This window comes from Mirounga angustirostris, unplaced genomic scaffold, assembly GCF_029215605.1.
Source record: "Mirounga angustirostris isolate CCGP_5_RB_7025 unplaced genomic scaffold, mMirAng1.0.hap1 SCAF_8, whole genome shotgun sequence".
Classification (NCBI taxonomy): Eukaryota; Metazoa; Chordata; class Mammalia; order Carnivora; family Phocidae; genus Mirounga; species Mirounga angustirostris.
Genome location: NW_026991716.1, coordinates 90,943,502 through 90,955,602, shown reverse-complemented (window position 1 = coordinate 90,955,602; position 12,101 = coordinate 90,943,502). Strand labels below are relative to the sequence as shown.

The following is a 12,101-nucleotide window of genomic DNA, read 5'->3' as shown; positions in this document are numbered from 1 at the left end:
TGCTTAGCAAATACTTATGGAATGAACATATGAAAGAGTAACAGTTGTTGGTAAGTGTGTTAGGCTTCTCAAGAGAAACAGAACCAACAGGTTATGTGTATGTGTATATAGAGAAAAAGATTTATTTTTAAAGAGTTGGCTAATGTGATCATGAAGGCTTGACAAGTCCAAAATCTTAAGGTAGGTTGGCAGGCTGGAAATCCAGTTTCGGTTTGAGTCCAAAGGTGGTCTGCTGGCAGAATTACTTCTTGCTTGGGAAGGTTGCTGTTTTTCTATTAAGACTTTAGACTGGTTGGATGATGCGCACTCATTTACGGAGGGTAATCACCTTGAGTCCACCAATTTAAATGTCAATCTCATCCAAAAACCCCTTCACAGAAACATCCAGAATAATGTTTGACCAAATATCTGGGTACTGTGATCTAGCCAAGTTGATATGTAGAGTTAGCCATCACAGTAGGATGTGGAAAAACAGGAACTGTTTTTCATTGTGACACATAAGACGTAAGTCTGTACGACCATTTTGGAAAATAATTTGGCAACACCTAATAAGGTTGAATGTGTGCATATTCTACCACTGAGCAATTTTACTTCTATTTATATACTCGGAAACACAGATAAGGCTACAAATAAACGTTCAGAATTTCTGTGAAGTGTTGCTTGTAATAGGAAGAAAATAAAAATAAAACATCTATTCATGGGAAAATGTATCAATTGTGATATATTTCTAGATCGGAATACTGCATAGCAGTTAAAAAAACGAATTAAATATACATATATTGACATGGATTAATTTTTTAAATTACGTTGAATGAAAAAAAATAATTGCAAAAGGATATGTGTTTGCATATATGTAGAGTTTGATACCACTTATATCAATTTCAACAACTCAAAATCATAATATATTGTTATATTAGTTTACCAAGATTCTTTTTGCTACCTGAGATTCTCCTATTTAATACTACCAAGGAAATCTACAGAAGCACAGGCTTTTGGTCTTTGACGTCATGTTGTAGAGGTGACTAAAGATACACAAAGAGTTCAGTAGAAACTGCATCATGTCACCAGTGTGCACCACAGATGAACTTCCTTGCATCGTGCCCATTTTGCTAATTCCTACTCATTTACAGCAATTTTAAAATATGTGACCCATGATGAAATTTCAAAGTCAGGGATATTGATACTCAAAATGACAGATTGCATGTATTCTCAGTTAAAGCCGAGACTATAAATTTAAATAAAAATCACATTGAGTCACGACATTCAGTTATATCTATTGATATTTTCCATTTAAATATTTCACTGTTTTTTTAAACTGTGATGTAAAAGTAAAATAAAATTGATGTTCATCTTTTTTTTTTCTAACTTTCTTTGCCCAGTCATAAATTTGGGGTAACCATATGACATTTGAGGTTAACCTTTATTTTTTACTTAACGGTGCTTTCACAAAAGATATTTTCTCATCAGCCCCTTGCAATGTTTTTATTTCCTTCCTAGTTGTCTGACGATGGTCGCTATGTCTTATTGTCAATAAGGGAGGGATGTGATCCAGTAAACCGACTCTGGTACTGTGACCTACAGCAGGAATCCAATGGCATCAGTGGTAAGTTATCTTTCAGACAGGTGATTATTCCAGAAAGCTTCGTTAAGAAGCAATTATTTTGGTCTTCTAGTTGATTTCCCAAGAAACCTTCTTCCATTCAACCATATGAACCTTCAGTTCATATTTTTCTCTCAGTATTGTTCCATAAAATGAAGAAAAATTGAATGAAGCTCTTTTTGTTGGCTTTAGCATTTTCTCCATAAATTGAAGTTAACCATATATTTTGCATATGAATGTGAAAATGTCCTGTGAATATTGCAGATGAAGAGTGTTAAGGAGGAGCTAGCCCTTTGGTCTGTAAAGCATTATCATTGTCTAGATGTAATGGTGCAAACTGTCACAGGGAAAGGTAAGAGACCAGTGAGAATTAGCGAGGTTAACAGGTAATTATAAGACCATTCCTTAGCACTGAGCCACATCTACAGTAACAGCCTGATTTTGCTTTCTGGAAGCCTTATGCATCATGTTAGTAAGCATAGTATCAGCCAGCTACAAATCGTGGAGGTGGCTCATTTTAAATGTTACTCTCTTTGAACATCTAGATCATACCAGCACCGTTACCGAGCATTAAAGCTTTCCAGCTGCACAATTTACTATGCTAAGAATACCCAGACCCAAAACTGCGTAGATATGCTGGTATTCGGATAAGGACAGTAAACTCATTACACTGTGTTCTGGCTAATATAAGTATATTATAGAGTTTGTGACACAGATTTTCAAACTATATAATATTGAGTGCATTTTAAATTATTAGATTACTTCATTATTGGTACCTGATTTATGTTACATTATGATAAGAAAATATACAATTTTTTTTTTTTTATTGATCGGGCATTGCATCATTTTTAAACTTCTCTGAGCAAGATCCGCATCCCGACATTCTTAGATACTGCAGAGCGCCATTCACAGATGCAGCAGGATGAAGTCAACAGATTGATTCAGGTGTGAAATATATATCCATTTAATAAAGATACATGTAGGGTTTTGTTTTTTCTTTTCCTGTTAAAAAAAAAGATACACCCATTTTGATTTCAAAAGAACGTTGCATCAACCACACCAGTTTTCACATTCTTTGACAGGAGCAAAGCCCGCACCCAAGAGTTGTTCATTTGAGGTGCAAGTCTGGTCTACACAGACCTGAACCTCTGAAGAATGAGATCTGAAAGAAGGAGTGACAGCTCTTCTTTACTGTGCTGTTACCCTGACAGTATTCCTGTGTGAGTCTGAGATGGTGGAAAGGACTTTGCCTTTCCCCACTTTATTAAAAATTCCATTTACGGCATTCTTCCTCCAGAGAGTGCTGGTTTCATTTTCTTTTTATTACTGCATTGTATCTTTAAATTATTAGGTAGACTTTTATTAAATGATGCAAGTTAACAAATCAAAAAACACAGATTGCGTAATTTACTCTAAATACAGGGAAGAGAATTTCTTCCATAGACTGGTATACTGAACTTGTATTGCTGGGTTCACTTCAATAATAGTAATACTCTGTGTGAAATTTACAAAATGGCTGGCAGAACTTAAGGAAATCCTTAAGTTCCTTCCAAATCTCTTGGTCCTTATCATTGTTTTGTTTTGTTTTGTTTTTTTACCTTACATACTTCTTATCCCCCAATTTATTATTGCCATATTACTGAGGAATTAGAGAAGAGGGTATGATTCCGAGAGATTGAGATTCTGAAAGGAAGATAGTACAACGGTACACTAGGCCATCACAGATAAAATTAGGTACTGTAGCCCTGAATGGGCATGAAGGAGAAAGAAGGGAAACAGCTAAGAAACCCATAAATGGCAATGATGCATTCAGATGTTTACAAAACAGGCCAGCTCCTGGCCTGCCTTCCCATTTTGATCTTCCTTGAGTTACCTGACCGCTGTCTTTTCTGCTTCTTAGGTGGTTGTTTTGCAGCTTAGGTGAAGAGCCCAGTGCAGAGTAAGCTTACTCAGTAAATGTTAGCAATTATCATTTTCCACATCGTTCTCTTTTTTAAAATTCATCCAGAGGAACTTTAAGGTTATTTTGTCATGATCTGAACAGAAGTCCATTTGGACTAGGACTGTGTGTAAACCTATAAATTTATTTGGTATTACTTCTATCTCTCAGTGGAAACACTTATTTTTTTTTTTAACTTTTATGTAAGCTCTACGCCCAACAGTGGGGCCTTGAAGTCTCATGCCCTACCGACGAGCCAGCCAGGTGCCTCATAACCACATATTACTTGTTAGAGTTACTCCTAATTATTTTGTATTTGTGAGCTATTGATGGCTTGTGAAGGTATCTGTCAAGGTTTAACCAGAGAAGCAGAACCAGTAGGAGACATACATGAAGAGATGTGTTGCAAGCAATGGGCTTATGTGATTTCGCGACTGGCTAGCTAAGTTTGAAATCAGTAGGGCAGGCCACCAGGAAGAACAGGCTGGAATTCTCAGGCACAGGGTGAAGCTGCCATCCACAGGTGGTATTTCTTCTTTCTTAAGAAGGGAAGCGTCAGTTTTGCTAGAAGGCATTTCAACTGGTTGAATCAGTCCTGCCTAGATTATCTAGGATCATCTCCTTTGCTTAAAGTCAACTGATTATGGTCTTGAATCACGTCTGTAAAATACCTTTACAGTAACACCTAGTTTAGTATTTGATTGATTAACTCAGGACATGTCAAAAAGACCATCTCAGTGAGCTCATGGAAAACCACAGGGAGAGGAATAAAGCAAACAAGTCTGACCATGCTAACCTGATGTCATTTTTTAATAAGGTGACTAAACCGACCAGTATTTGGAATTCATTGAGGCACTTAGAAAAGTATGTGATATCCTATAGATTTTGTAGTAAATAGTAGGATACGTGGATTCGAAGCTGTTGATTTGTACCCTGATATGCGTACTGAAGGCACTGGGGAGTGTTGCCCGGCGACAGCTGCTAAAGTCTGGGTTTAGCTTGGCCTGCCATCATTTTTAAATCATTGCTTTACTAGCATTAAATCTGTGGATAACATAAGCCTCAGAGTAGTTACTCCTTTGAATGGCTGTCCTGGGATTCTGAAAGCTCGGGACAGTTACAGTGATTGGCCAGTACTAATTACGATGAAATGGGCATCCATTTCCATGTTTGGGTTTAAGTCAATTGCATACAACAATATTAGAGAGATCTTGTTTTTTTTGTTTGTTTTAATTGACTGCTCGTTCATTAGGAGTCAATGATATGATTATTGCTATTTAAGAAACAAGTACTATGTGTGAGTTGAAGACATTAAATATATTTAGTTTATAACAAGGGAGACCTAGCAGATCGAGATAGTGATCATTAAAAATTCTTTAAATAATCCCTATTGATCACAGTTGGATGTATTGCAACAACCAGAACACTTTCAAGTCAGATGTGAATTTTAATCTCGGCTCCAAGACTAACTAACTGGTGAGCCTGGGGTGGGAATGTTTTCTCTCATTATTTCCATGACTACCAATGAGGAAGGAATGCCTACTTCAGGAGGAATTGTGAGGAATAATGAAGAGGTATGGCACAGGGCTTAGCAGGGTTCCTGGCATATAGTAGGGTCTTAGGAATTCCTCCTTTTTTTTTTTCCCCTTTGTTTCTTGACTGAGAGAAATATTTGGAATGAGCACACTTTGATTTGGGGTACCACAGGAAAATAGAGGATATCCTAGAATAAATAGTTATCTTCAGTATCAAACCTGCTCTAAACACAGATCTTGGTGTTAACTTATTTCCTGCAAAACCAGGTTCATAATCAAAAAAACATCCTTTCATTGACAAAAACATATGAAACACAAGACTATGTGGGAAAGTGTCTAATTTTTAGAGTTTGATAATTGAAATTTCGGGCGTTTATATGCCAGAGATCTTTTTTCTTGCTGTTTCTTTACCCACTCCATTTTTGTTACATTTTTTAAATGAGGGGAAGAATAACATTTAACTTAAATGCTAAATGTGCTAGTTAACTATTAGATGAGTTAAACTTGAATAGCCAGTGACCAAAAACTAAATCCAATGTTATGACAGCTTTCATTTTATGTTGCTGAAATTTAACCTAAAGCCTTTCTGCTATGATTTTAATCTTTTACCTAAAGGCAGGGACAATTATCAGCATTTTCATGCAAATTAATTCTTCATTTATTACGACATCACTGAATAGCTTGTCGGGAAAACTAAATAATTTCACTTAGGTAGCACTTTTTAACTTTTCTATCAACTTTGTCTCCCAAGAAAACCTTCTATCCCTGTGCATTTTGAAATGAGAATCACAAAAAACACAAAAAAGTGGCTGATGGCTATATGATATCATAGGAAAAACAGCAGATAGAGAAAACAAAACTACATAAATACAGGATGGAAAAAAAATCCTAGAATCTTGAGAGTTAAAGGAGTTCCCTGTGAAACTGGATTCCTTTGTCATTTATGTTTGTCGTGTAAATTTTAATTTCTCTTCTCCAACCTGCTGACCATCTTGCCACTCTGTTAGCGATCTCTCCTTGGACAACCTCCTTTCCGCCATTTACATCTGCAATATTTTCACTTAAAAATAATATGAATACGGGGCGCCTGGGTGGCTCAGTCGGTTAAGCGACTGCCTTCGGCTCAGGTCATGATCCTGGAGTCCCGGGATCGAGTCCCGCATCGGGCTCCCTGCTCAGCGGGGAGCCTGCTTCTCCCTCTGACCCTCCCCCCTCTCATGTGCTCTCTCTCTCTCATTCTCTCTGTCTCAAATAAATAAATAAAATCTTAAAAAAAAATAAAAATAATATGAATACATCTGTTACATACTGTGGGCCATAGCCTTTCCACAGAACTGCAGTTCAGGGTGGTTGGCTGCTCCTTTACTGACCTTTCTGTCCAGGTAAGTCCTCTGACTCACCTCATTCACCACTGTGTAGAAGCACTGGGTGTATCATCTGGGCCTTAGAAGTTACTGTAATTTCCCAGGTGTTCAAAACAGCTAAGCAGGTGCCCTCCAAAGAACAGCGCACCCCGTTCAGTGCTGGCTGCCAGAGAGTTGCTGTCTGAGTTGCTATCCTCTTTCTTTGAGGGCCACGGGATTTTTGTCCTAGCCATTACCACACTTCCTCATGCTTTCAGTTGATACCTTTCCTTCTACGGTTGGCTGTTCTCCTTTGCCCTATTCTGATTCTCGCCATGCAGAAACAACAACAACACGGTGTGAGTATTTGTGAGCTGCATGACATCAGGGATCTTGTCTGTCTTGCTCTCTGGAGTGTCCAGCACCTAGAACAGTGCCTGACCGATAACAAGGACTCTGTCCTTGACCAGACTTTAGTCAGGCTTCTCCTCAGCTAGGCCTCAACCTTGGTTCCTCAGCCTCCTACTCCCTCACTGGACCAGCACAGCTTAGTTGTAGCAAGAATCTCACTACATCAGTTTAGAGAGAATCCCCTACCCTCCATATCAGATCACCCTTGATATCTGGTCAAATTCCTCACCCCTCCCCTCCCCCGCCACCATCCCCTATGTGATATCTGATGACCTTGACCTGCCCTCACCAAGAATATTCTTGGGTCAATTTAACAAGAATCCCCCTACTCCATGTGTCCTCTCAGTGACTACCCCTCTGTCCATTCTGCTCATTGGCTATAAATCCCCAGCTGTCTTTTCTATATTTGGAATTAAGCCTGATTTATCTCTCTTATTGTGATAGTCTTGACACCTATCTCGGCAGTCCTAAATAAAAAAAGTCTTCTTTACCATTTTATCAAGTGTGAGATCAATTTTTTCTTTAACATAGACTCATAGAAGGTGGGCTCCAGCTTGTCTTGAATGACATCATTGCCCCTTTATGGTTTCTGGTGCTCAGAGGACCCTGCTTTATAAGCCATCCTCCACCAGTAACTGTTAAATTTTCTTGTAAGCATTTTGAATCTTCACTTTTCTGGCCACCTAAATTTTTTTTAGTTAAATTTTTATCATTTGTTACACTCTGAGAATGATGAATAGGTACAAACCATGTTTCTCCAGTCATGTGTATTGTATGAGCAGAAGATTTTTGCTTCTCTTTGTCTGTTCCTTGTTTAAGATCAAAAGTGAGGAAACCGCTTAGGACCCCAGACTGGCTTGACGATTTAATCGTTCTGCAGTAGAAAAGACAGCTGAGTCTTGACTCCTGTGATTCTTAATGTGATTCCTGCCTGCAGAGTAGTTGAAATTAATCATCTTGAACCTTGGAAGAAACTGATTCGTGTCTGGATTTTCTTAGTTATGTTTTCTGTACTTAATAGTTTTTTGAATCATATATACTTTTTGTTTCCTAAGTTTATTATCCTATTTTGAATATGCAGTTGGCCCTGGACAACCCCGATTTAAACTGCACAGGTCCACGTATACACGGATTTTGGGGGTTTTTTTTAATAATAAATACAGTATTGTACTATAAATATATTTTCTCTTATGATTTCTTAGTGTTCACTCTCCTGTAGCATACGTTATTGTAAGGATACAGTATATAATATATATAACATACAAAATATGTGTTAATTGACTGGTTATGTTATCAGGAAACCTTCCAGTCAAGAGTGGGCCAGTAGTAAAATTTTGAGGGAGTTAAAAGTTATATGTGGATTTTTGACTGTGCAGGGGGATGGTGTCCCTAACCCCTGCGCTGTTCAAGAGTCAACTGTATATAAAGTTACTTCATATCAACTAAATTGGGAATAAATTTTCACATATTTTCTATATTACAGTTAAATATCAGGCCTTAGCGCTGCTCTTTTTTCAAGTATGTGGGCTTTAAAAAATTTCATTAAAATTAAATTTATAGGGGTGCCTGGGTGGCTCAGTCGTTAAGCGTCTGCCTTCGGCTCAGGTCATGATCCCAGAGTCCTGGGATCGAGCCCTACATCGGGATCCCTGCTCGGCGGGAAGCCTGCTTCTCCCTCTCCCACTCCCCCTGCTTGTGTTCCGCCTCTCGCTGCGTCTCTCTCTGTCAAATAAATAAATAAAAATCTTTAAAAAAAAAATTAAATTTATACCCTGAAAATGTAAATGGTGGTTTTCAACATTCTCTTATACATATTTATCTTAGTGTTCAGTATAAGTATTTAATGCACATTTCTAAATAGTTTTATTGGAAAAGTATGAGACTATGACTTTAAAATTTAAATTCAGTTGCTTCTATTGTCTTCACACTGTCAACAAATATATGTAAGTTTCAGTCGAAAATGCAGGATTATGTAAATGTTATCTATTTAGTTACAAAGCAGACCTATAGTGGTGCCCTACTCCGTGCTGTCATTCCTCCCCTGGTGCTCTCCCTGCCTGCAGGGCAGTAGCCAGGAGATCACCAGCGCCCAATTTCAGGGCGCAGCAGGACCTTGGCCTAGCATACACGCCCAGGCTCAGACGTAGGACAGCTCTGGAGTTCCGAAATACTCAGCTGCCTCCCTCTGCCCTCTGTTTTCTTTCTTTTGTTCCCTCTTTTTGGTTCTCATTTTTTTCTGTGAAAAGTCAGAGACTATTTATTTTATAGGGTAGATACCAACAAAAGGGACGCTGACCATTTGGCCCTATTCTGAATGAATTTAAACGTGTATTAGAGGTTTTTAAGTAGAATCCTTAGGAAGCAATTATTAGGTGAAAAGAACTATCAGTGCCTAAAACCCTTGTTAGTAACACAACACATTTAGGCGTGGATGTCGCCGTCCTTAAGACAAGCCCGAAATGGTCTTTGCTCCTCCCGCAGCATTAATGAAGCATTCAGCAGCAAAGACAGATGGTGCTGGCATAATTGATCTTTGTGAGAAAATACCAGCTTATCCTTACTTCATCCAGACTCTCACTAACCTGTCTCTCTGCTTTTTCTTTTTTGCTGAAAGTTCGATCCTTTTAGCCTGGTGAAGTTTCCAGCACTCAGCATGTTGTTTTAGTGCTTCCATGTCATTAATGAAAATTGACTTGCTTCTGTATAAGAAATTCATCTACACTCCATGTTACATGTAACAATAAGAGGAAGCTCAGTATTTGTCAGACACTTAAATTGTTCCTTTAGCCATCTCTGGCTAACGCCTGGCACACCTCTTGTTTCTAGGTAGCTGGTACCATAGTGACTCCATGGTTCATGCCTTGTGGGGCTGGGGCATCTTTTGGGGGCAGGGTGGAAAGGGGAAGATAAACATTTGAGAAACTAAACAAATGAGTTGTCCAAAGTTTAGCGAGCTCAGCTGAGTGTGAAGAGCCAGACCAACAGGTGAGGAGAAGCAGAGAGTTATTAGCAAATAGTGTTCATTTCAGAGTGGGAATGCAAGAAAAGCAAAAAGAATCGGAACATCAAAAGATAGCATAAAAAATAAGCAAAACGTTAATTTTGAAGTAAAATAAGTAATAGTGATAAAATTAGTATTTTTACTAATTTTTTTTAAATATTTTTATTTATTTATTTGACAGAGAGAGAACACAAGAAGGGGGAGTGGGGGAGGGAGAAGCAGGCTTCCCGCCGAGTGGGGAACCCGATGCGGGGCTCGATCCCAGGACCCCGGGATCATGACCTGAGCCGAAGGCAGCCGCTTAACCGACTGAGCCACCCAGGCACCCCAGTATTTCTACTAATTTTAAAATGAGTGATTTTAAGGGCGCCTGGGTGGCTCAGTCGGTTAAGCGACTGCCTTCGGCTCAGGTCATGATCCTGGAGTCCCGGGATCGAGTCCCGCATCGGGCTCCCTGCTCGGCAGGGAGTCTGCTTCTCCCTCTGACCCTCCTCCCTCTCATGCTCTCTGTCTCTCATTCTCTCTGTCTCAAATAAGTAAATAAAATCTTTAAAAAAAAAAATAAAATGAATGATTTTAAGGGCTTTTTCTAGGAAAATAGCTGTGTGCTGTGGCAGATGGAAATTAGATTTTAAAGTTCACTATTAGCAAATCATGCTGTTCAGAAGCCACATTTAGCTTATTTTTGTCATTTGAAGAATGCTGGGATTATTTGGAATAGTGGTAAGTATTGACTAACATTTTCTGAGTGCCAAATTCTGAGCTAAGAGCGTAGATAATTCATGTCTTCTCAACAACCTCTGAGAAACAATGCTGTTATCCCCAGGAACCTGGGGATGGTGAGGCCAGCTCGCTTTCCTGATGTACACATTCAGTCTCAGGTCAGTTGAAACTCCCAAGCCCCTGTTCTAACTCACTGTGAGGCAGGGGAGGATGGAAGGAAGGTGTCAGGCCAAGGAGAACAGCCACCTTCTGCCCCCTCAGTTTTAGAGCACGACCACACTTTCCATTTGTATATTGTTACATATACAAAGATAGGGTTTCGTAAAGTATAAAAGCACTTTTTAGCTCCTGTTGCGAGAGTTTACAAAACATTTTCTATGAAACATAGTTAATACCGTGCATTTTCAAAGAAAGCGATAAAAGTAATGACTTTGCTCTAGGGAAAGCATAAGATGACTTACTTTATGCTAATCTTCACTCAGTAAACAAATCATTCCCCCACCAAGAATCAGATCTATAAAAAGTAATTTTAACTTTAATGTGGAGAAGTTTGGGAATAGAATTCTTTTGGCTTCAGAGTGAATAATGCCACTTACAGAGAAAAGAATCTAAGAAAGGGTTGGCAAAAAGTGAGATGGTTTGGGAGTTAAGCCATGTCTTTTTTTTTTTTTTAAGTAATTTTTCTGCTTTCCATTTAAATCAATAGTGTTCTGACTTGTGAATAGCAAAACTGAGTGAGCCCCATTGTTCAACTGAAATACCATTTCTCTTGAATTATTTTGTGCCAGAGCCCTGAGGAGCAAGGGTTTCAGGAGAGCAGAAGGAGCTCCGTTTTAAACATGCTGCCCCATGGGGGCCAGTACTTTGAATGACATTTGTATAAATCCAGTCACATACCTAAATTTGAGTGAATTTATGACTTGTAGTATTTATTAATGACTAAGGTTAATACTCCAGAATTTGGTGGTAGATACGACCACAAACTCTGTTGTTTTGGTGTTCATTGGAGCCTTGATTATTTAAAACAAATGTGCCACTTCTTCAGGCTCACCTGATTACACAGAGATACTGAAGGCAATTTCTACTGGGCCTTTGGTAGATATTTCAGTGACTTTTTGTGTTGGGGGAGTGGTGTCTAGGGTCATAAATATCAGTACAATGGCTGCAAGACCTTTTCAGGCAGAAACCGTAAGATGGTTACTTTGAGAAATAAAGGTTGCACATCAGGAAATGGTTTATTGTCAGGGGAACATTTAAGGATCTGACATTTTCCTGAACCAAAACTCTGTCTACAAATGTCATAGTCCAGAAAATTGTGATTCATCATTCTTACCATAAACAAATGTACCTTTCTGATTGTTTGCAATTCTTGCTTTACCTGCTAATTTTTACTTATTTACTTATTCTTCTAAGGAATAGTTTTTGGGCTTTTTTCCTTTTAAAGTATTGTTTTATGTAAATTAAAATGAGGTTACCTTTGATTGGTCACCTGCTTTTGAGATTAGCAGTTTGTCACTGAAAAAAAATTGTAACTTAAGTGCATAGCTTA

At 38.5% G+C, this 12,101-nt stretch overlaps 1 protein-coding gene and 1 long non-coding RNA gene across 2 annotated transcripts in view; one reads left to right on the top strand and one right to left on the bottom strand.

The window, feature by feature from the left end:
- Nucleotides 1-12,101, top strand: part of PREP (prolyl endopeptidase) — a 116,892-nt gene that overhangs the window by 47,953 nt on the left and 56,838 nt on the right. Inside the window, exon 7 of the mRNA XM_045865245.3 lies at nt 1,498-1,603. Coding sequence (XP_045721201.1) covers nt 1,498-1,603 — 106 coding nt within the window. The remainder of the gene's footprint in view (nt 1-1,497; nt 1,604-12,101) is intronic.
- The window catches only part of LOC123836296 (uncharacterized), a 33,271-nt gene continuing 23,686 nt past the window's right edge, over nt 2,517-12,101 (bottom strand). The window contains exon 3 of the long non-coding RNA XR_008505361.1: nt 2,517-2,602. This is a non-coding gene — a long non-coding RNA (uncharacterized LOC123836296). The remainder of the gene's footprint in view (nt 2,603-12,101) is intronic.